Genomic DNA, 24997 nt, shown 5'->3' with positions numbered 1-24997 from the left:
ATGGGTAAATTGGCTTTTAATTCTTCCCTCCCATTGTGGAAAAGGACCATGCTTTGAGAATAACTACTGAACTAAGATCTGGAACTCATGGCACTATCTTTGTGGTACCTTTTTTAAAGTATTGAAAAATGAATGTATGTTAGTTTTTGTTTTAAATGCACACATTTTATTATTAAACATCTGTTTAAAAATGCACTTATCACATTGAGAAAATTTAAATGATGTAATTTATTTTTTAATAGTTTTTTGGGTCAGTCCTCAAGTTTTTTTTTCTCTGTTGCATCTTTCTGTGCCACCCACCATTCCGTAACTTGGAGATTGGTCTGTTGGTGCCGCTCTTCATCTGGGTGCTAGAGGGTTAATACAGGAAACTCTCTTTTTACCGGCACCTAAATAACCGGAAATCTCTCTTAACCGGCAAAATTCAGGAGTAGGTTCAGGTAAGTTTTACTTCATATTAGTGGCCATGTAACCAGGGTTCCTGGATCTGTGGCCGTGTACGGGGCTCTCGTACCTTAGTAAGTATACCTCTCTGTAATCCAGACTTTTTGATCAACCGGCACCACGCCGGTCCCGTCGGTGCCAGATTAAAAAAAGAGTTTCCTGTAAGAGCAACATGGGGTGATGGAGCAATTTGCACCAATGATTAGTTTGTTTTCTTTCCTCCATTTGTTCCATTCTTCCTCCTTTTACACTGGAGAACTGCCTGCCTCTCCAACTGGCACACTCCTAATAACATGGCTAAACATTAGAAGCAACTTATACCATTGACTAATGGGCATTTAATAAATTATATAGTAAATAGAAATGCAGTTGAAACATGCCAGTGTAACATTATACTTTCTTAACTTTTCTGAAGCATTTGATCACATCGAGAGATCTGCTGGCGCAGCAGCGAAAAGACTCTGAAGAAAAGATCAAACAACTGCAGTCAGAACTGGAGATTTTTGCGGCTGATAAGGCATTAATGGTACAAGAACTGGAAGCTCGGAGAGAAAAGCTGAGCCAGAGTGCTTTTGCACTTAATGAGCTGCACATGAGCAAGCAGCAGCTGGACGTGAAGGTCAAAGACCTAACGGCGAAGCTAAACAAATCACACGTGCATAGTTCGGGCTTGAAGGCTGAAGCTGCGGAGCTGTTGAGGAAGCTACAGCATGCAGAAGCTCAACTGTCAGTAGCCAAGGTGGCGTTAACACAAGCGGTTCAGCAAGTGCCAAGCAATAGAGCTCAAGAAGAATTGCTCCAAGATCAAGAGAGAGAAATTTCAGAGCTAAGAAAACAGCTTTCGGAAACTAGATGTGTAAGTGATGAATTACAAACTAAACTTTATGATCTCAAAATCCAAAATAAAAAACTCGATGCAGAGAAGGACAAAGCCAACGTAGCTTTAGATGAAGTTAGAGAGCAACTTGAAGCTGTTATTGGTAAAAGTGAGATTTCCAAGGAGAACGGCACTTTACTGGGGGCATTGAGAATGGAGAAAGTCCAGCTGGAGACCGAATTGAACCAGGCTGAGAAACGGGTGAATGAAGAGGCGAAAAAGTATGAGCACACCATCAAGGAGCTAACAAAGGCTCAAAATTTAGATGCTACAGCTTTGCAGAAAGAACATAACCGTTTGATCAAGTTGAACCAGGAGAAGGATTTTGAGACTAAAGAACTCAAACGTAATGTGCAGCAGTTGGAAGCTGACCACAAAGAGACCAGAGAAATGCTGAAATCTAGTTTGGAGGGACAGCAGCAGTTGACAGATCTTTTGAATGAAAAGGAGATATTTGTTGAAACACTAAAGGAAAGAAGTTCAGAATTGCAGCAAGAAATGGAAAAGAACATAAAGGTTTTCAGAGAATGTGAATCCTTGAAGCAAAACCTTGAAGAGAAAGACCGGCAATTAAGTACAATGAAGGAAGAAAATAACCACCTCAAGGAAGAAATGGATCGCCTCGGGGACCAACAAAGCAGGCCTCAGCCTATTGCTGAGCCGAAGACCCTTGATATAATAATAGAGCTTGAGACAGAGATAACTGAGCTGAACGACAAAAGGAACAGCCTTGAAGAGGAATTAAGGCTTCACAAAAAGACTGTTGAGGAGCAAAAACAAAATGTTTTACAGCTTCAACGTTCTATAAAAGAACAAGGGAAAGAAAGGGCTGAAGCAAAAACCCAGTGTGAAGAAATTACTTCAATGTATGAGAAACTAATTTCAGAAAAAGATAAAGAAATCCGCACCCTTCAGGAATCCATTGATCAACTGAAAACTCAGTTTCAGCAAGACCTCCAGGTCGCTCCTACAGATGCTCCAGTCATTCTCCAAGAGACTAAAGTACAAACAGTGAATGGAGAAAATGGAAATGAAAAACACGATTTGTCCAAAGTGGAGATTGATAGATTGGTTAATGGTATAAAAGAAAAAGAAATGGAGATAAAGGTATTAAATGAAAAGAATTTCACTCTGATTAAGCAGTTAGATCAGTTGACCATTTTTAAAGATGAAGTGGGTAAACTAACTCAAATCATTCAACAGAAAAACTTGGAGATCCAAACTCTTCATGGGAGGGTGACATCTGGCTCGTATATGCAGGTTGGTGCGGATGTGGCATACTTGCAGCAGCAATTGCAGGCTTATGCCATGGAGCGAGAGCAAGTTCTAGCAGTATTAAATGAAAAGACAAGGGAGAACAGCCAACTGAAGACTGAATATCACAGAATGATGGACATTATAGCTGCAAAGGAAGCTGCTCTTTTGAAGCTCCAAGAAGAAAATCAGAAAATGGTCAGTAGGTATGAGAATGAAAGTCAAGACATGGTACGGGAAACTATCCAGAATCTGTCTAGGATTATCCGTGAGAAGGACATAGAAATAGATGCCCTTACCCAGAAGTGCCAAACACTAGTAACTGTCCTGCAGACATCTGGATTGGGGTCTAGTGGTGAGTCGGGCTTGGTGAGCAGTAATCAGTTTGAAGAGCTTTTGCAAGAGCGTGACAAACTAAACCAACAAGTGAAGAAGATGGAGGAGTGGAAGCAACAGGTGATCACCACTGTTCAGAACATGCAGCATGAATCTGCTCAGCTTCAGGATGAGCTCCTAAAGCTTCAGGGCCGATTGTCGACAGATGGTGACTGCAACTCTAGGCTTCAAATAGACTATAACAGTTTAATTCATAGTTACGAGCAAAAAGAGAAGAAGTTGCAAACCCTAAGTCAAGAACTAGCAGAGGTCCAGCAAAGCATTGGGCAGCTCAGCAGTACGAAGAACCTTCTACTCGACAAGCTGGATGGAGTAACCCCAGAACCACAAATGGTAGCAACAACCACAGGAGTGTTGCACGTGCCAGTTTCTTCCAGTGGATGCTTATCAGAAGAACATTCAGACCAAATTCAAAAACTGCACCAAGAGGTGGAACGTTTGAATAAAATATTGGAGGGAAAAGAGGCCACAATAGTGGCACTTCAAAGTAGCGCTAAATTATTCAGCTCTTTGGCAGTGGACGCTGAAATCGGAAAGAAGGAACAAGAGGACGCTGCTCTAGAGATCGAGCAAATGAAGAAAAGAAATAACGAACTACAAAGATCATTCAGGGAAAAAGATCTTCTCATCAAATCAAAGAGTGATCAGTTGTCATCAGTGACAGGAAGCTTAAGGAACAGGAACAGTGAAAATGAAGTTTTGAAGCAGGCCGTCACTAATCTGAAAGAAAGGATTTTGTTTCTGGAAATGGATGTTCGTAAAGTTCAAGAGGAGAATGATCAAATTATAGTGAACGCAAGAGAAAAGGAAACTGAATTTCGAGCCCTTCAGGAGACCAATATGCAGTTCTCCATGATGCTGAGAGAAAGAGAGTTTGAATCGAACTCCATGAGAGAAAAGGCTTCTGCATTAGAAAAACTGCTGAAGGAGAAAGAGGAGGTTAGTTCAAAATGTTAATGAATTTTTGCAGGGTAGATTGAGCAGGTTTAAGAAGGAATTTGCAGTATGAAGTGCGCCGAGTACAAATATATTAAAACATTTTTGTGATTCTAGTTTTGGTCAGAATTGTTGGTGCACAATAATTGTAACAAATTACGTGATGAAATAACTTAGTTTGTATTGTGACTCAATATTTATTTTCAGTGAGGCAAATGTGCCCAACGTATAGACTAATTAACCATTGCACACAAACTTAAAAATCCTTTGGTTAACTTTGTATTCAACTTTCCTTGTTTGGCCAAACTTTTGGGTCTTTAAATTCGTATTAATGTTAACTAGATTTTCTATTAGTAATAACAATTATTTCCATCCAGTCTTGGGGGGTGGCGATGGTCGGGGGTAGTCACTTGAACTGTGTGGAAATCCTTACACTTTTGACAACCCTATTCCCCAATTGCTTTCTGATTGTATTATACCTACTTGTTCATGAATTGGGTGATTTAAGTCGAGAGGGACACTCTCCTTGGTGTGTCTGATTTCTCATAATGACCTGTGTTACCTCAGTCCAGTTACTCTTCAGTTTCTGGCAATCCCAGGAGATATGCAAAAGAATTTATTTGTGCTTTACAACTCCCAACATTAATCTAATCCTTGGGCCTCTAAGAGACTGCAGGCTGGGCTTCTATAAGATTTTGTAAAGCTTCTAAATTGTACTAAGCATAGGCTAAGTCTTCACTTGCTGTGCCTATGCTGGTCCAGATAGTCTTGCATGAGCCAGGATCATGCTAAATCTCTCAATACTATTTCTAGACCAAATGAACTAAGGCTCCTATCCCTTGTCTCTTGTACAAATACATCGCCTGCTCCAGAGAAGCACGTTCTTTACGTTTCCTGTCTCCAAGTAATCTTTGTTAAAGCATGTTTTGTTGAAAATACTCCTTTTAATAGAAGAAATTAAGTCTTCTCTTATTTCTTTACCATTTAAAAGAATTGGGAATTTTTATCACCTAGATGCCATTCCTAGAGTTGTTTCTGCTTCCCTGCTAGGCGGCTCTGATAATTAAAGGGATTGTCCACATGCGTCCAAGCAGGGTTCCATTTCACATTGGCCTGAAAGTTGCCCCAAGAACCATGTTACTGTCTGAGAAATCTGTATTCTCATCCAGTAGAGTGGTTTCTCTAGATTGGTTATCTCCAGATTGGCTCTTGCAGTGGTTTGAAGTAGAGCCCCTTCTCTTCCTCCCCCGCGCACCTCTTTCCCAACCCCCCCCGCCACCCCCAAACTTTACAGTGATGCTGCTCTGGGATGCTTCCAGTGATTGAAGTCCCCAAAACAGCGAATGCTGGAAATAACCTTCCTTGTACCCTACTTAACATCTCCATGTCAGCAATAAAATGGACGTTTTTAAAAAGTCGAAGAAATTTAAGATAAGTTTGTTATTTTCTCCTGTAGAAATGGTGAATACAGTACTTTGAACTACGCACCCCCCCCCGTGTTACCTTCCTCTTTAAATTGTATTATTAGACACCGAAATGTGAAAATTTGCAGCTTATGGTGTGTAGAAGAAAAATGGGATGCAGCTCGAAACACTGCAAAATGGCTTAAATTACCAAGTTTCAAAAAAGAAAGCCAAAGCATTACAAAACTGATCTGGTTAGTTAAACGTTTTTAAAGAAATATGTTGACTCCCATCTTGCTAGATGCGAGCTTCATGACAGAATTGATCAGTTATATTTCATAATTTGAAGGGGAAGACTGGCGAGTTAAATCAGCTGCTCAACGAAGTGAAATCAATGCAGGAGCAAGCAGGGATGTTTCAGCATGAGAGAGACCAAGTAATGCTGGCCCTCAAACAGAAACAGATGGAAAGCACTGCATTAGTGAATGAGGTAAGGTATGACTGAAGTTGTGATTTAAATTCAAGCATTGTAGATCTAGTAAAGCATGTTGAGCACAGCTGAAAGGGATGTGATAATTGCACCTCAGGAACTTGGATTTAAATCTAGTCCAGATGGGTGGAAGGATGTTGAATTAAACCAATTTTGAGCTGTATCAAGCTGCCCCAAATAAACACAAGTCCACAGCACCAATTTAACATTGAGTTGGGCAATAACCTATCAATCGTACTGACAGGCTATAAGGCTGCACAGAACTAGTAATGTTTCATTCAAACACAAGCTGTGCAGTACCCAACATGAGCATGCTTGGTGCTTATGTTCTCTTCACCTTTGTGAGCATTTCGCTCACTGGAAGCCAGATTTCATAGAATGGCCTGTCGAGCCCATGCCAGCTCTCTGCAAGAGCACTTCAGCTAGTCCCATTCTCCCACCCTTTCCCTGTAGCCCTGTAAATTGTTTTCCTTCAGGTACTTATCCAATTCCCTTTTGAAAGCCACGATTGAATCTGCCTCCACCACCCTTTCAGGCAGTGCATTCCAGATCCTAACCACTCGCTGCATAAATAAGTTTTTCCTCATGTCGCCTTTGGTTCTTTTGCCAATCACCGTAAATCTGTGTCCTCTGGCTCTTGACCCTTCCACCAATGGGAACAGTTTCTCTCTATCTACTCGGTCTGAACCCCTCATGATTTTGAACACCTCTATCAAATCTCCTCTCAACCTTCTCTACTCTAAGGAGAACAACCCCAGCTTTTCCAGTCTATCCACGTAATTGAAGTCCCTCATCCCTGGAACCATTCTTGTAAATCTTTTCTGCACCCTCTCTAAGCCCTTCACACCCTTCTTAAAGTGCGGTGCCCAGAATTGGACACACTGCTCCAGTTGAGGCCGAATCAATGTTTTATAAAGGTTCGTCATAACTTCCTTGCTTTTGTACTCTATGCCTCTATTTATAAAGCCCAGGATCCCGTATGCTTTTTTTAAATCACTTTCTCATTGACACTTTCAACGATTTATGCACATATACCCCCAGGTCTCTCTGTTCCTGCACCCCTTTTAGAATTGTACCCTTTAGTTTATATTGCCTCTCCTCGTTCTTCCTACCAAAATATATCACACTGCACTTTTCTGCGTTAAATTTCATCTGCCATGTGTCCGCCCATTCTACCAGCCTGTCTTTGCCCTCTTGAAGTCTATCACTATCCTCCTCCACCGAAGTCCAAGTCATTAATATATATCAAGAAAGCAGTGGTCCTAGATCCCTGGGGAACACCACCTTCTTCCAGTCCGGAAAAGCAACCGTTCACCACTACTGTTTCCTGTCACTTAGCAAATTTCGTATCCATGCTGCCACTGTCCCTTTTATTCCATGGGCTTCAACTTTGCTGGCAAGCCTATTATGTGGCACTTCATCAATGCCTTTTGGAAGTCCACGTACACCTCATCAACCCTCTCTGCTTCCTCATCAAAAAACGGAAACAAGTTAGTTGAACAATTTAGAATTGTCTGCATTCCAAATCTACAAAGATGCACAATCTCTTCGTGTCTGAGAAAGATTCATTTAGTACAGCAGAACGTAGTCAGCCATGGAAGTAGCATGTTGCAAGAGCTCTGGTCAGGGTGGCCTTGTATGGCTGGGGAGAAAGAATGGCACTCTTCTACAGTCAGAGCTTTTTTTAGTTTTGCTCTAAGCCTGTCATCAGCATGTGTTAAGGAGGCTGTGTTACCACATTGTGCATATAAGTGAACGTCTTCCGGGGCAAGAGCACTGACATTGTCCTAGGCTCCTAGTGAAGTTGACCATCTTGGTCATTTAGAGTTTCTGCTGACACAAAACTTCTAACAATGTGGAAGCTGACCCTGTGTTGCCAGATGTTGTCACCATGGGGTAACACTTGGATAAGGAAGAAGGGTCCATCGAATGGGTCCTGCAGGGACTCCCAAGGTAATGGTGCAGAGGAGAGAAGAGAAGCCATTGCTGAAGATGATCGAGCTACGATTGGATAGGTAAGAGTAGAACCAAGCAAGGGCAGTCCCACGGAACTGCATAATGGAGGCAAGGTGTTGGAGGAAGATCGTGTGGTGGACTGTGTCAAAGGCTGCTGAGAGAATGAGTAGGGATAATGCATCACAGTTACTGAGGATGTTACTCATGACTTTGGTTAGGTCTGTTTTGCTAGTGGGAGGAGCAGAAACCCAATTGGAGAGATTTGATCATGGGAGAGATGGGCATGGATCTTGGAGCAAAAACATATTTCACACATTTTGGAGATGAAAGGGAGGTTGGAGGTAGAGCGGTAGTTTACAAGGACAGAGCATTCAGCGATTTAAGTATTTTGAGCAGTGAGGTGAGGATGGTGGTTTGGAAAAGGAAGGGAACAGTGCCTGAGCAGAGGGAACCAATTACAGTGGGAAACAAGAAGGGAAGTTGGGTGATCAGCAACTTGGTAAAGTCAAGGAAGCAAGAGGTGGGTCTTGGAAATGAAATGAGCTCGAGAGGGCATAGGTGGGAGGAGGGGAAAGATGAGAGATCAAGATGGGGATTTAGGGCTAAAGTGGAGGAGCCTGTGGAAGGTTTGGCTTATTGGGAAAGAGGAAGGGGGAGCAGTAGAGGCATCTGATTGGATGGTCTGTGCCTGGTGACCGAGAAATCCATGAGCTCCTGGCACGTGTTGGAGGTTAGGGTGGATGATGCAGGGGAGAGCGCTTTAAAGAGGCAGTTGGCAGTGGCAAAGAAGCCATTGATCACTTTGTTTAAGTTAATTAAGATAACCCACTGATGTGAGGAGGTGCTGCGTGTTCTTTATTATCATTACGCGAAGGTAAGTTGTACTGATTGAAGTACGTGAATCTCAGCATAGTTGTTCTTCACTTGCTGTGAAATAAAGCAGCTTAAGGACTGGTATCAAGCCTTGCTTCATCCAAGTGTTTGCTCAGCCCACCTTTCGAGGGATTGAAGAAGTTCATCTGCAAAAGACATAATTATCCGGCTCCGGTCACGAGTGCAACCCAGGGTGTAATAATATCACACAAGTGATTATTGGACAGTGAGTCAACACCCATAAAAGTGAGGTGCTCTGTCCGATTGCAGCCATGTCTAATGCCACTGACCTTGAGAAGGTATCTACTGCAGGCTAAATAACGTAACACTGGCCATGGTGGATGAGCTTTAGGTTGAAGTCATTTTTATCTTCCCTGTTGTGTTCTCTGATGTTCTGAGTATGGCTGAAGTGTGGGAAATTTCCTATACAGAGACAAAAGAACATAACATAAGAACATAAGAAATAGGAGCAGGAGCAGGAGCAGGAGTAGGCCAATCGGCCCCTCGAGCCTGCTCCGCCATTCAATAAGATCATGGCTGATCTGATCCTAACCGCCAATCCACTATCACAGAACCATCTCCTGAATCTAACAGAATTAGACACACGAAATAGGAGCAGGATCAGGCTACACGGCCCCTGGGCCCGCTCCGCTACCCACAGGGCCATGACCGATCCGAACCTAGACTCATGTCCAAATTCCTGCCCGCTCCTCGTAACCCTTAATTCCCTTTACTTCTAGGAAACTCTATTTCTGTTTTAAATTTATGTAATGATGTAGCTTCTACAGCTTTTTGGGACAGCATATTCCATGGACCTACCACCCTCTTAGTGAAGTAGTTCCTCCAAATCTCAGTTTTGAAAGAGCAGCCCCTTATTCTAAGACTATGCCCCCTAGTTTTAGTTTCACCCATCATCGGGAACATCCTCCCCGCATCCACCCTATCCAACCCCTTCACAATCTTATATGTTTCAATAAGATCGCCTCTCATTCTTCTGAACTCCAATGAGTAGAGTCCCAATCTACTCAACCTCTCATATGTCCACCCCCTCATCCCCGGGATTAACCGAGTGAACCTTCTTTGTACTGACTCGAGAGCAAGTATGTCCTTTCTTAAGTATGGACACCAAAACTGTACGCAGTATTCCAGGTGCGGTCTCACCAATACCTTGTACAACTGAAGCAATACCTCCCTATTTTTATATTCTATTCCCCTAGCAATGAAAGCCAACATTCCATTGGCCGCCTTAATCACTTGCTGCACCTGCATACTAACCTTTTGAGTTTCGTGCACCAGGACCCCCAGATCCCTTTGTACTTCAGTACTTTCCAGTTTCTTGCCATTAAGATAATAACTTGCTCTACGATTTTTCCTGCCAAAGTGCATAACCTCACACTTTCCAGTATTGTATTCCATCTGCCAAATCTCTGCCCACTTAATTAGCCTGTCTATGTCCCCTTGCAGGTTTTTTATGTCCTCCTCACTCACTACTTTCCCTGCCATCTTAGTATCATCTGCAAACTTTGATATGTTACACTCGGTCCCCTCCTCCAAATCGTTAATATAGATTGTAAAGAGTTGGGGACCCAGCACTGACCCCTGCGGAACACCACTAGTTACCGATTGCCAGTCTGAGAATGAACCATTTATCCCAACTCTCTGCCTTCTGTTAGATAGCCAATCCTCTATCCATGCCAGAATATTACCCCCCAATCCTGTGATTTTTTTTATCTTAAGCAATAATCTTTTGTGTGGCACCTTGTCAAATGCCTTTTGGAAGTCTAAATACACTACGTCCACTGGTTCCCCTTTATCCACCCTATATGTTACTTCCTCAAAGAACTCCAGCAAATTTGTCAAACATGACTTCCCCTTCATAAAACCATGCTGACTTTGTCCTATTAAATTATGATTATCCAAATATCCTGTTACTGTCTCCTTAATAATGGACTCCAAAATTTTACCTACCACAGATGTTAGGCTAACCGGTCTATAGTTTCCAGCCTTCTGCCTACTGCCCTTTTTGAATAAGGGTGTTACATTAGCAGTTTTCCAGTCTGCCGGGACCTTTGCCGAGTCCAGGGAGTTTTGGAAAATTATAACCAATGCATCCACAATCCCTACCACCACTTCCCTCAAGACCCTAGGATGTAAGCCATCAGGTCCAGGTGATTTATCCGCCTTGAGTCCCATTTATTTTACCGAGTACCACTTCCTTAGTGATTTTGATCGTGTTTAGCTCCTCCCCCCCACCCCCCCCCCCTTTAGCCCCCTGTTTGTCCAGTGTTGGGATATTCTTAGTGCCTTCTACTGTAAAGACTGATACAAAATATTCATTCAGTGTTTTTGCCATCTCCAAATTTCCCACCATTAATTTCCTGGTCTCATCCTCTAAGGGACCAACATTTACTTTAGCCACCCTTTTTCTTTTTATATAACTATAAAAACTCTGACTATCTGTTTTTATATTTTTTGCTAATTTACTTTCATAATCTATCTTCCCTTTCTTAATCAATCTTTTTGTTACTTTTTGCTGTCTTTTAAAGTTTTCCCAATCCTCTATCCTCCCACTAGATTTGGCTACCTTATATGCCCTTGTTTTTAGTCGAATACTACCTTTAATTTCTTTACTTAGCCACGGATGGCTGTCTTTTCTTTTATACCCTTTTCTTCTCAGTGGAATATATTTTTTTTGGAAGTTGTAAAATAACTCCTTAAATGTACACCACTGATCATGTATTGTCTTACCATTTAATCTATTTTCCCAATCCACTCTACTCAATTCCACTCTCATACCTTCATAGTCTCCTTTATTCAAGCTTAGCACGCTTGTTTGAGATCCAACCTTCTCACCCTCTGATTGAATATGGAATTCAACCATGTTATGGTCACTCATTCCAAGGGGATCCTTTACTAGGACATTTTTAATTAATCCTGTCTCGTTACACAGGACCAGATCTAAGGTTGCTTGCCCCCTGGTCGGTTCAGTTACATACTGCTCAAGAAACCCATCCCTAATACACTCAATGAACTCCTCCTCAAGGCAGCCCTGCCCAATTTGATTTGTCCAATTAATATGATAGTTAAAATCCCCCATAATTATAGATGTTCCCTTATTACAAGCCTCAACTATTTCCTGATTGATACTCCGTCCAACTCTGCTGTGGGAGTGGTGCATCCAAGGCAGCGTATAGATGAGGCTACCTGCATATCCAATGCACTGGTAAAGTTTATCTGCTAGCAAGTGTATCAGATTTAGTTTGTCACCAGATTGGCAGAAGTCCATATAAGCGATAACACATTCACCGATGGACAATACCATGCGGGCTGCACAGCCTGCTTTGATAGTTTGCTAATGGTACTCTTTTTAAAAAAAAAAAAAAAAAAAAAAAAAAAATGGTCCATTTTTTTCTGCAAGTGTGTCTATTTTCATATCTTGGGGTCTTTTTGAGCCTCCTTAAACAAAGCTTTTAGGGTATCTTTGAGGGCAACATTTCTTAGTGATGTAAAAAATTGAAAAGTTTTAGGTATTTGTGATCAGCAAAGGGCACTCCAAAGCGCAGCAAGCTGCAGAATAAGGCCCCGAGTACTTGTGTTCCATTTATTTAAAGGTTTCATCTTTACCTGTTCCTCTCCCCCAAGCTATATGGTCTTCTAGAAGTGTCCGAGAGTGCACGTATAGTTTCTGTGCTTTTACATTGTTTTTATTTGGTTTTGGGAGAGTGTTTGCCACATGCTGTTCTCCCCTATTTAAATTTACAGCCTGCCACAGCTCTATGACTTAAATAATGTTAGGCTTAGTAGGGAGCAGGCTGGGCATTATCACATCTTGATACAGCCGTGCACTATACAGCTGACCGCTGCAGAAGCCATAAAAAGAAATACCAGTTAACTCAACATGAGGCAAATCGGAAGATGTCTGGGAGTGAGACCTAATGAAAAGAAACCCGGTTTATTACTTGTAAGGACTTTTTTGCGTCATAGGCCTGGGCAATTGAGCGTAAAACAGCGTCCAAAGTTGTGCATTGCACTGTAACTGAAGACGTTTCAGGGTATCTTGCATTTGGCTCAGTGGATTTGGTGAAGCAGGAAAAGAAACCGATCGCTAGACTCGGAATAATCTGGGTTCTCGCTAACTTCAGAACAATGGGGATTGACCACTTAAGTTTGGTGAGTACAGGCAACCGGGTAGGGGGGGTGGGCGGGGACTGCATGCTTGCCGTCACCTGCATTTTGTTTAAATAGGAATGTATTTGGTCTCACTCCCAGCTAGTCCTGGCATTCTATTGCGTTGTCCTTCTCAACGAATACCTGTCTGATTTCCGTGAAGTTTACCATCTTGGAAAAAGGCATAATTAGCAATCCTACCAAACGCACGACGCGATAGTAACACCTGTTCTTATTTCAGTTGCAGCACATGCGTGATAAGGAGCAGCGTTCGAACCAGGAACTGCAGCGATTGAGACACCACTTAATCGAGATGGAAGAGTCATACACCAAAGAGGCCTTGGCAGCTGAGGACCGAGAAACTGAGCTGAGGAAGAAGGCTACTTTCCTGGGGGAAAAGTTGGCATCATCATCTTGTGCTGTGGAAAACGCCAGGTAAAAGTAATACCTTTTTACTAAATAATAGATTCAAACGGCCCAAATCTATCTCCTATGGTGCTGTGATTTGCTTCAGTGAATCACTAATCTCAGTTGTGGCATCATGTGAAAGAACTGATTGGGGTGACTAAAGTCTTCTGCAGAGGTAAAGAGGATAAATCTTGAGGGCCAGTCAGTCTGGCATTTTAAGCAGCTGCTCAGTGTTTGGGAAAGGAGGATAATTAAACTAAAAACTTCACAAAATGACCGAATGATGTTGCAGATCAGAAGGATTCCTGGTTCAGTTCTTGCTGTGTACTGAGTTAGCTGATCTTAGCCCAGGCTATGGTCCTGATCACCTAAGCAAAAAACCTCTGGCAAATGCACGTTTTTGGACAAGGTTGGGACAGGAAGAAATAGATATTTGCATTCATAGTAGTGGCTTATAATGTCTATCAGAAATATCCCAAAGCATTTTTTGTAAAAGATGTTAAATTGAGGCACCGTCTGCTGTCTGGTGGACGTGAATGATCGCACGGCACTATTTTGGAGAAGAGCTGGGGAGTTATCCCTGGTGTCCTGGCCAATATTTATCCCTCAATCAACATCACTAAAACAGATGATCTGGTCATTATCGCATTGCTGTTTGTGGGAGCTTGCTGTGCGCAAATTAGCTGCCGCGTTTCCTACATTACAGCAGTGACTACACTTCAAAAAGTACTTCATTAGCTGTAAAGTGCTTTGGGACATCCATTGGCCGTGAAAGACGCTATATAAATGCAAGGTCTGCCTTTCTTTCTTTGGTGTGTCAGCCTAGATTTATGTGCTCAAATTCTTGAGTTGGGCTTGAACAAGCTCCTGACTCGGAGTTTGCTACCAATTAAACCAAGGTGATGCAATCCAAGGATTGGATTCTTCCAAGCAAAAAAAGGTAGAGGCAACTTTGCAAAGTTTATATAAAATTGTAAAGGCTGTGTGCATTCATTTTGCACATTTGCAGGAGCCTGAATGGAATTAATAGAAGCACTGTTGACTTAGTGAATAAGTAGCCTCAGTGTAAATGTTGTACCAAAGAGTACGCATCTATCAGACTGATTGCTTATGGAAAATTAGTTGCATAATGGCTGCCTGTGAAATGTCTGCTACTTGATTTATGTTCTGTAAACCACGTGTGACTGAGGTGCAGTTGCTGTGTTGCTATAGATGTAAATCCAGCTTCTCCACACCAGTTTATCTGATGGCATAAATTATGCTTGAAAAGTGTCTTGGAAAATCCCTAAAGATCCAAGCTGCATGCTTTTCTTCCCAACAGCCACCAAGCCAGTCTTCAAGTGGAGTCCTTGCAGGAACAACTTCAGACCATTGCAAAGCAGCGAGATGAAGCAGTGATGCAATTGAATGCGTCTCAAGAACAAGTAAAGCAGTATGCAATGTCACTGACCAACCTGCAGATGGTGATAGAGCAGTTTCAACAGGGTAAGTCTTTGTTTAAACTATGTAACTGTAGGAAGCGACTATATTTAGGGATGGATCTAATCAGATGGAAGGTAAAAAGAAACAGTTTTACTTGATCAAGTGAGTTAATTTTGCCAGCTTCCCTTTTCCCCCCACCCCCCCCCCCCCCCCCATCCCATTTAATTATTTTCCCAAAGACGATCATCTCGTGCAACAGACCGTTCTCTGTCCAAACAAATAAGCAGGCAACTTGCTTTTAGGCCTCCTGTTGTACTCTTAAACTAGACACTAGGGGGCAAAGGTTGTACATATGGAGCGGTTCTCCGATTTGCTTCTTCATTTCTTCCCGCAACCTCAAATTAAATAACCCTGACTCGGCACCTCCCACAATGGCTTTGCCACAATGTGGAATTGCTGTGTGAGGAATGCAGGTGTGAACCTCTTTAGTATTACTCCATGGTGCAATCTCTTGGAGTGTTGTAGTGCAACCTTTTAAACCAAGTAAGCTTATATATGGAATAATAATCCATAGCCACTGATTTAGACGCCTTGTTAATCCCCTCGGTGATGTAAATTCAGTGTTCGAGGTAGTGACAATATTCAACCTATGTCCTAACTTCGGGATAATGGGCATCATGAATTATATGATTTAACTGGAGTCCGAGCTGAAACGCATTTGTTTCTGCACATTTGGAAGACCAAAAAGTTTTCCAAAAGGGAATACTTTTAAATAATATTTCAGAATGTGGCCCGTACAGCCAAGATCCAGCTCAGTAGTTGGGAATGGGTTACTAGGAAGAGTGGTTGAAGCCAGAACACTAGACTCATTTAAGCTACAGCTAGATGCGGTAACAGAAAAAAGTAGATTTGGCATTTTGGAAGGATGAGATCAAATAGCCTAAAGGGGCCACCTTCAGCCCAAACTGTACAACAGTGATGGACTGTACAACAGCAGGTGTATGGAGTTAGAAGAGAAACTGGAAGAGGACAAGTAGTATTGAGAAAGCAAACTAAGAAATAAAAATACAGTAACTGCAAATCAATAACTCCTCAAAATAACTTTACATCAAACTTTGAATCTGATATTAATGAATTATATGAAAGTGACAGAAGTATGGCATAAAATTGGTACTTGCTGATAAGTAAAAGTCTTAACTTGAGATTTGTTTTAAAAATGTTGGAACATAGCATTTCAGAATATTCTGTTTGTGTTAATTTAAAAAAGTGTTAATTAAAAATGATCAAGTCCCATGTCAAGTAGGAAGGACTAGACTGTTCAGTCAGTGCAGCTAGTCTCACTTAGCAGTCTCACTGCAGACCTGGTCAGACAGTTTACATCTCCCTTCCTGCTTTAGTGCCAAGTCAGTACCCCGTTAGACTTTACTGGGAATCTGTCCAAGTCCTTTTTTTGAAGTTTTGAGTGGAATCTGTTTATTGTAATAGGACATTAGAGCTCCTACATAAGGTATAGATACTCCTAGTTTTGAGTGATCCTCGCACAGTTGTTTAAGTGGGCAGATGATTGATAGAGAGCCTATTTGATCTTAAAAGTAATAAGTGGGAGTGAATTGGCCCTCACAAATTAAATTAACTTCCCCCCCCCCCCCCCCCCCCCAAGTTGGTTGGTTAACTATGTAAGAAGATATTAAAAGACTAGCATCATGGACATTCAAAGCTGAAGGCAAATCTTAAAAATAAGCAAGATGGCTGGGGAATATAGTGAGTTAACACACTTTCCTCTCCGGTCTGGGAGCTGGGTTTGAATCCAGAGCAGATTAATGGAAGTAAAATTGTCCTTCCGACAGCTGTCACTGAAACGTGTGAGCCATCTTGACTCTGCCCTTGGCAGGGATGGGCCCTCAGGATAAAATTGTGCACAGTCTAGCATTGATTGGCACCAGATTGCAGTCTCTTCCACAGAGGCAAATGAAAAGTTCACACTGGTGCATGAAGTGTGCTCTCCTGAGCTTGAGTAAGATATATGGTTGCAGTGTAAAAGGAGCTTTTATACAATTGGTGTCATTTCTCAGCATTAATATAACTCGCCTTGATGAGCACGCACAAAAAGGTAAGTGTTTACAACATGGTGGAATGAAATCGGAGCATGTAAGAAGATGATTCATTAATAAACTGTCACCATGCTAACAGTAGTGTCTGTAAACCAGTAAAAGATTAATGGGTACCCTAGTATTTCTATGAGGCAGTCATGTAATACTTTGTACAAACATCAACGACCCATCACCTGGATGTCATTGCATCATAATTCTTGTAACCTATAAGCCAAAATGGCAAAAACAATCTAATCTTTACAAAACTTTCTATGGTAAAAGGCAAGCTGAACCCTCCCCCCCGCCTCCCCCAAATATATTTTTTTCTTTCAATTTTGTCCCCACTTTCTCTTGTACTGCACCACAGGTTAGTGCCTTTGTGAGTTCACGGGTTCTGGTTGCCCATAAGTTCCTCATCCAGGTAGACTTTCTCATTGTGCGAGTGCCAGCATGTTGTGTGACCACAAGGGTTATCATAGCTGAGCCTGATTCTGTCCTCATCAGATAATTCATTTGTTCACATGGTATAAAAGGAAATATGACTGCAAGGATATAAAGTTGTTTGATGGACAGGAAACAATGAGGGTTGATGGGTGTTTCTTGGATTAGAGAATAGTTGTAAGTCGTGTACCCCAGGGGTCACTGTTAGGTCCACTTTTGTTCTCGATTTATATAGATGATTGGGACTTGGGCATCGGGAGCACAATCTCAGAATTTGCTGATGGCACAAAAGTCGGGGGTTTGGCAAATAGTGTGGTGGAATGTAAAAGACTTCAGAAAGACATAGGTTAGTGGAATGGGCAGACAGGAGGCAGTTGCAATTTAATATGGCTGAGTGTGAGGTAATACATTTGGAGAGGAAAGACATTGAACGGTGTGGATGAACTGCGCAATTACTTTTATCTCTGTTGGATCTTGCGTTACTGATCTCTCAAACCTTTATATCTGTAATTATGCATTTTATCTCTCATTAAAATATATGTAAGCAAGAGCCTTTTACCAACCAGCAGTATACACTTATTATTCTAAATGCTTATATCTATTGCTAACTTGTATTTTTTTAATTAATATTTAATTAAATGCTCAATAAATCAAAGGTGAAAACCTTACATTTTAATGCTCCATCCAAGCCCATCCCTGATAATTAATGTGTCCAGTTCACGGATATGTGTCTTTTCATCCTCCTCATCTTCTAGGTTGCACAAAACCTCAACTACGCTATCTAAAATCCTTGCTTCTTTGCACTGTTGATGAAATGCCATGTCTTAATTAAGCGGTGTTTTTGCCTCAACGGTTATTGTAAAATAACCCGTCATTAGTTGTGATTTTTCTTGCTGTCTGCTGTGACAGCTCACTGTAGCTCTTTAATTTTCTTTTAATAGTAAGCACTATATCTCTGATCCTATTATCAAGGTAGTAAATTCCAGGTTAGTTATGTAGGCAGACATTGCTCACTTTTTATATGCTTCAATCAGCACGTGTATTTTTTGTGCCAATTTATGTGCCTGTGCAGAGGAAAAAGCGATGTATGCAACTGAATTGGAGAAATATCAGAAGGACATTGCAGAGTGGAAGAAGAAAGCAATAAGCCTTGAGAGAACAGTCACAGAATTAGAGGTAAGGAGAAAATTTGCCATCTTTTTTTCTAACCAGGTGCAGGTATAACTGTTATGCAGTGGATAATCTGTAATTCACTAAGAACAATTTGCTATTCTGTGAGGTCCTACATCAGTGATATCCTGTTGGGTCCTATATTATAACCATGCATAGTGGGTCATGGTTATTTTTCTTTGCATTTAATAACTAGATGTTTGACGGTAATTATTTTAGCCTTGGCTTCATGAACATACACAGTGTCATCTGCACCCCTTGATTGGATTAGTGCCCTGTAATCCACTGCAAAGCATCTTCTCTATCCTTGGTTTCTACTTTAGTGTCATTGATTTTTTTTGAAATGCAAGTGTTTGTTTTGGTTGCTTAAGTTCTGCCGAGAGTACGTTAAGCTCAATACTGTGAAGAGTAAGTTTAACCAGCTGTCGATAATCTTAATGTGCTAATTACACTTTCCTGTGAAAAGAGTTGATCATTCCAAGGGTGCTTTAAGCTTTTCTGTTGGATGTTTTTAAGTGGCCTAGCCAATGAGAAACTAGGTCATAACGCAAGAACGTAAGAAATAGGAGCAGGAGTAGGCCTGCTCCGCCATTCAATAAGATCATGGTTGATCTTCTACCTCAACTCCACCTTAGAAATAGAAACATAGAAGATAGGAGCAGGAGTAGGCCATTCGGCCCTTCGAGCCTGCTCCACCATTCAACGAGATCATGGCTGATCATCCAAACCCTAGCGCCCGGTCCCTACACCGACAGCCATCCCACCCAAGCCCTATCCCTGTAACCCCACGTATTTAATCCCCCCTAACACTAAGGGCCAATTTTTATCATGGCCAATCAACCTAACCTGCACATCTTTGGACTGTGGGAGGAAACCGGAGCACCTGGAGGAAACCCACACAAACACTGGGAGAATGTCTGTGTGGAGTTTGCACAGTCACCCGAGGCCGGATTTGAACCCGGGTCCCTGGCGCTGTGAGGCAACAGTGCTAACCACTATGCCACCGGTGCTGCCCACATTCCCACACAATCCCTTGGTTCCCTTAGTATCCAAAAATCTATCGATCTCTGTCTTGAATATACTCAACGTCTGAGCAGCCACAGCCCTCTGGGGGTAGAGAATTCCAAAGATTCACCACCCTCTGAGTGAAGAAATTTCTCCTTATCTCAGTCCTAAATGGTCGACCCCTAGTTCTAGACTCCCCAGCCAAGGGAAACATCTTCCCAGCATTTACCCTGTCAAACCCCTTAAGAATTTTATACGTTTCAATGAGCTCACCTCTCATTCTTCTAAACTCTAGGGAATTTAGGTCTAGTCTACTCACTTTTTATTCATTTTTGGAGGTAGGGAGAGGAAAGCAAACACTGGAGCAAATTTGTATCACACACACACATACATAGAATGTACAGCACAGAAACAGGCTTTTCGGCCCAGCTGGTCCATGCAAGTGTTTATGCTCCATGCATCGTGATAAAAATAAGAATTTGCAATGGAATTACAAATGGGATCCAAACTAATAGCAAATGGAATGGAGAGACTAGCAGTTCCCAGCACAGATGCTGATATTAGCACAATAGCAAAATACTGCGGATGCTGGAAATCTGAAATAACAACAGAAAATGCTGGAAAAACTCAGCAGGCCAGGCAACATCCGTGGAGAGAGAAAGAGGTTTCAGGTCGAAACCCTGAAGAAGGGTTTTGACCTGAAACGTTGACTCTCTTTCTCCACTGATGTTGCCTGGCCTGCTGAGTTTTTCAAGCATTTTCTGTTGTTATTGCTGATATTAGCAGTCATTCTGTCTCTCTCTTTTGTTTTATTCAGCAATCTACATATCGTGTGGGGAGGGAGGGAAAATCCGAAAACCTTAAAACAATAATTCTTGCCCTTACTGCAGAAATTGGTTGTTGCAGTCAAGCTACAAGAATCTTGTTACAGGAAACTTTCGATTTACCGGCACCTAAATAACCGGAAATCTCGGTTAACCGGCAAAATTCAGGAGTAGGTTCAGGTAAGTTTTACTTCATATTGTACTTGCCTTCCTCGATCTGTTGCTGTGCAAGGGTGTGGCTGCAGCTGTTGCTAAGCTACAGAGACGCTTGGAACTTGTGGCCATTGTTCTGCACTTGTTGCTAAGCAACAGGGTTTGTTGCTTTATACGGAGCTGTCAGCTCTCCGTATCTTTTACTATAGCTTTCGGTTATCCGGAATTTTTGATGAACCGGCACCACGTCGGTCCCGTCGGTGCCGGATAAAAAAAAGTTTCCTGTAATGTGTTTTGCTTTCGAAAGACATTTCAGACATTTTGTACAAATTCACCAAGGAGGAGCCATCAGGATTGGGGATAGAGAGTCATAGTTAGCACTGTGAATTAATGATGTGCTGCTGCATGTCTTGGGTCTCTAACTGCTAAAGTGTACATGAACTTGCCAAGGATTTTTGGGTCTGGAGATTATTGTTTGGTGTGTGTGAAGCGATGGTCCCCAACACCTGCAGCTGGACCAGTAATCCCCAGAAGATGGGAGAATTGGTTTCTGTATTCACAGATGGCAGCAGACTCTAGTTGGAGAAGCTGTTTTTAAGAGGAATTGTTTTTATGACTTGATTTTCAAAGAAAGGATTAGTTTTATTGTAAATATGTGCCTGAAGGGTTTGCTGTGTTGTAAGGCATCTTCAGAGCTTTCCTTTTTCCAGGGCCAATTGAGTTTAGTCCTCAGAAATCTTATCTGCTCAGTATATTTCAACAGCTTGGTTCTCTGCCGATTGCAGTTTTGCTTGCAAACTAGTCGAATAATTTCCTGACTGCTGCACTGATGCTCCTTCTCAAAGGTGTCTGCACCAAAAGTCTTGAATATTGCATTCAAAAATGTTTTTGATGAGTTAGTTAGATCTCTGGGTTGAATCCATCTATTTAAATGCGGTGAGAAGTCTCACCCGGCTGACATCTGCTAAAAGCCCTCCAATACAATGAGCCTGGATTGTCTCGATCAAGTTGACAGTAAACAAGAAAAAGCAAAGTGCTTAGCGTCAACTATTTGGGGGCCTATAGCACCAGCATTGAATTTAGACCAACTAAAATACTAGCTTGCCCAACTTAGAAAGAGTACAAACTTCATTAGAAAATGATGCAGCCAAAGAGAATAGAAGTGAGCCTGCGTAAAACTTGTTTCAGCCATTTTCAGGCTTTTAAATATTTGAATGTGAAAATGATTACAACAACAACCTGTATTTATATAGCGCCTTTAATGTAGTAAAACGTCCCAAGGTGCTTCACAGAACTATTATAAGACAAAAAATTTGACATGAGAAATTAGGGCAGCTTGGTCAAAGAGGTAGGTTTTAATGAGTGTCTTAAAGGAGGAAAGAGAGGCAGAGAGATTTAGGCAGGGAATTCCAGAGCTTAGGGCCTAGGCAACAGAAAGCACGACCACCAATGTTTGAGCGATTATAATCAGGGATGTTCAAGGGGGCAGAATTAGAGGAGCGCAGATATCTCTGGGGAGGGGGGATTGTAGGGCTGGAGGAGACTATAGAGATAGGGAGGGGCGAGGCCATGGAGGAATTTGAAAACAAGGATGAGAATTTTGAAATCGAGGCGTTGCTTAACTGGGAGCCAATGTAGGTCAACGAGCACAGGGGTAATGGATGAACGGGACTTGATGCAAATTAGGACATGGGCAGCCGAGTTTTGGATGGTTTCAAGTTTATGTAGGGTAGAATGTGGGAGGCCAGCCAGGAGTGTGTTGGAATGGTCAAGTCTAGCGGTAACAAAGGCATGGATGAGAGTTTCAGCAGCAGATGAGCAGAGACAGGCGATGTTAGAGGTGGAAGTAGGCGGTCTTAGTTATGCTGCGGATATGTGGTCGGAAGTTCATTTCAGGGTCAAATATGACACCAAGGTTGCGAACAGTGTGGTTCAGCCTCAGACAGATGTTAGGGAGAGGGATGGAGTCAGTGGCTAGGGAACGGAGTTTGTGGCGGGGACCGAAAACAATGGCTTCGGTCTTACCAACATTTAATTGGAGAAAATTTCTGATCATTCAGAACTGGATGTTGGACAAGCAGTCTGACAATTTAGAGACCGTGGAGGGGGTCGAGAGAAGTGGTAGTGAGGTAGAGCTGGGTGTCATCAGCATACATGTGGAAACTGATGCTGTGTTTTCGGATGATGCCACCAAGGGGCAACATGTCGATGAGAAATAGGAGGGGGCCAAGGATAGATCCTTGGGGGACACCAGAGGTAATGATGCGGGAGCAGGAAGAGAAGCCATTGCAGGTGATTCTCTGGCTACGATTAGATAGATAAGAATGGAATCAGGCGAGTGCAGTCCCACCCAGCTGGATGACAGTGGACAGGTGTTGAAGGATGGAGTGGTCAACCGTGTCAAAGGCTGCAGACAAGTCAAGAAGGACGAGGAACGATAGTTTATCTTTGTCATAGTCACAAAGGATGTCATTTGTGATTTTGATGAGAGCCGTTTCGGTACTGTGGCGGGGCGGAAACCTGAATGGAGGGATTTAAACATGGAGTTGCAGGAAAGATGGGCACGGAATTTGGAGGTGACAACCCGTTCAAGGACTTTGGAGAGGAAAAGGGGTTTGGAGATGGGGCGGTACTTTGCAAGGACGGAGGGGTCAAGGGTGGTTTTTTTTGAGTTGAGGGGTGATGACGGCAGATTTGAGGGAGAGAGGGACAGTACCTGAGGAGAGAGAACTGTTAACAATATCAGTTAACATGGGAGCCAGAAAAGGAAGTTGGGTGGTCAGCAGTTTGATGGGAATAGGGCCGAGGGAGCAGGAGGTGGGTCTCCTGGACAAGATAAGCGCAGAGAGGTCATGAGGGGAGATCGGAGAGAAACTGGAGAAAGATGTGAGTTCAGGGCTAGGGCAGGGGGGAACCTTAGAGGAAGTTTGGTCCAGTGGGCTAGGGGAATGAAGGGAAGTGGCAGAGGCAGCTGAACGGATGGTCTCAATCTTAGAGACAAAGAAGTCCATGAGCTCCTCACACTTGTTGATTAGTTTCTGCTTAATGGGGCCGGAGGCTGCATCACGGCAAATCATTCCCCCTGCCCTGTTAGTATAGTAGCAGCAAGCTGTGGGCCACAGTAATGGCCCCAGGGGCATCTCGCTGGTCACTCCTGCTCCTCCTAGCTCCACATTAAGGTAAGTTTTTTAAAAACTTGCCCTGCTGGTGGCGGCCTCCAGTGGTCCCTTTAAGGACCAACGGTTAGGCTGCCCTTTGGACCTGGTAATCCCGAAACCATTTTCTGTTTGTCCTAAGACTGACCTTTATTGGCATATTCACGGGGCCTAACACGTGTTTAGGCAGCTGTCGGGAACGCCTCTACAGCACCAAAACTAATATCGCATTAGACATGTTTCCAGTGCTGTTCAGGTGTGAGAGGATGGCCTTCTAAATTGGACCTCTTTGCACCCATTTTCAGCACAGAAACTGGAGCTGTTAACTAGTTTTACTTTCAATGGTCACATTCTCAATTGTAGCTGGACATAATTGTGAAAATCTTTTTCTCTACCTCTTTCTCGCGCTCTCCATCCTCTCTCTCTCCTTCCGTCTCTCCCATAAGGTACCTCTCTGAAATGAATCTTGGAACTCCTTGCACAAAAGCAAAATACTGCAAATGCTTGAAATCTGAAATAAAAACAGAAAATGCTGGAAATACTCAGCAGGTCAGGCAGTGTCTGTGAAGAGAGAAACAAAGTTAACCTTTCTGATGAAAGGCCATCAGCCTGAAACGTTAACTCTGTCTCTCTCTCCACAGATGCTGTCTGACCTGCTGAGCATTTTCAGCATTTTCTGTTTTTATATCTTGGGACATCTTAGTTCAGTTTCAAGCAGCCGTGAGCCTTTAGCAAACAGAACTGCCTACAGTTCAGCAAAAATGGATATTAAATTTTCAATACCAATCAGCCCATGAGTATGTTTAGCATGGGAAATTCAAAAATATTCATACTGATGACATAGGAGCTGCTTTGCATTCATTGTTGGGAAGAGAAAAGGATACATTACTCTGCATCTGATATGCCTGATATTTAACATGGGTTCTTTAAAAGAATATAAATATGTCTGCAATCTAGTTTGCCATAAGGATTAGTCTGGATTGTTTAGGTGGATGAAGGGAAATGGCTTGCAGAGATATTGGAGCATGGTGTTAAATGTGATTAGAACTGTTTGCTTGAGTGGAGTGTAACTTCTCAATTCAATTTTATTTGTCATATATGCAGCAGAAGTGTGTACTGCACAATGAAATGTTGATTTTTACGAGTCCTCCCAACATTGGAATAAATATGGCATAACAATGATAAAATACTAATAGAAATACAGTAATAATAAATAAAACAACAGTAATAAATAATAAATTATACGTTCATGAGTCTTATGGCCTGGGGGTAGAAGCTGTTTCGAAACCTGCTGGTACGAGACCGTATGCTTCGATATCTCTTACCAGACGGGAGCAGGGCGAAGAAGTTGTGGCTGGGGTGGCTCGCGTCTTTAATGATTCTCAGGGCCTTCCCCCAGCACCTCTCTGGGTAGATATCCTGGACAGCAGGTAGTTTAATTCCTATAGTATGTTGTGCAGCTTTCACCACCATCTGTAGAGCCTTGCAGTCTGTGGCGGTGCAGTTGCCATACCAGGTAGTGATGCAGCCGGA

The 24997-nt window shown here is 42.4% G+C and overlaps 1 protein-coding gene across 2 annotated transcripts in view; it reads left to right on the top strand.

Annotated features, from left to right (window-relative positions):
* trip11 (thyroid hormone receptor interactor 11) overlaps positions 1-24997 on the top strand; it is a 138363-nt gene that overhangs the window by 74695 nt on the left and 38671 nt on the right. For both annotated transcript variants that reach the window (XM_086002730.1, XM_086002731.1), the window contains exons 11-15: positions 860-3910; positions 5660-5800; positions 13038-13231; positions 14526-14689; positions 18230-18333. In XM_086002730.1, the coding sequence (XP_085858856.1) occupies positions 860-3910; positions 5660-5800; positions 13038-13231; positions 14526-14689; positions 18230-18333 (3654 nt within the window). The remainder of the gene's footprint in view (positions 1-859; positions 3911-5659; positions 5801-13037; positions 13232-14525; positions 14690-18229; positions 18334-24997) is intronic.

This window comes from Somniosus microcephalus, chromosome 12, assembly GCF_052327205.1.
Source record: "Somniosus microcephalus isolate GS21.2 chromosome 12, FLI_Smic_1.0, whole genome shotgun sequence".
Taxonomy (NCBI): domain Eukaryota; kingdom Metazoa; phylum Chordata; class Chondrichthyes; order Squaliformes; family Somniosidae; genus Somniosus; species Somniosus microcephalus.
Note: the sequence above shows the minus strand (reverse complement) of the source record. Positions and strands in the feature narration are given on the sequence as shown.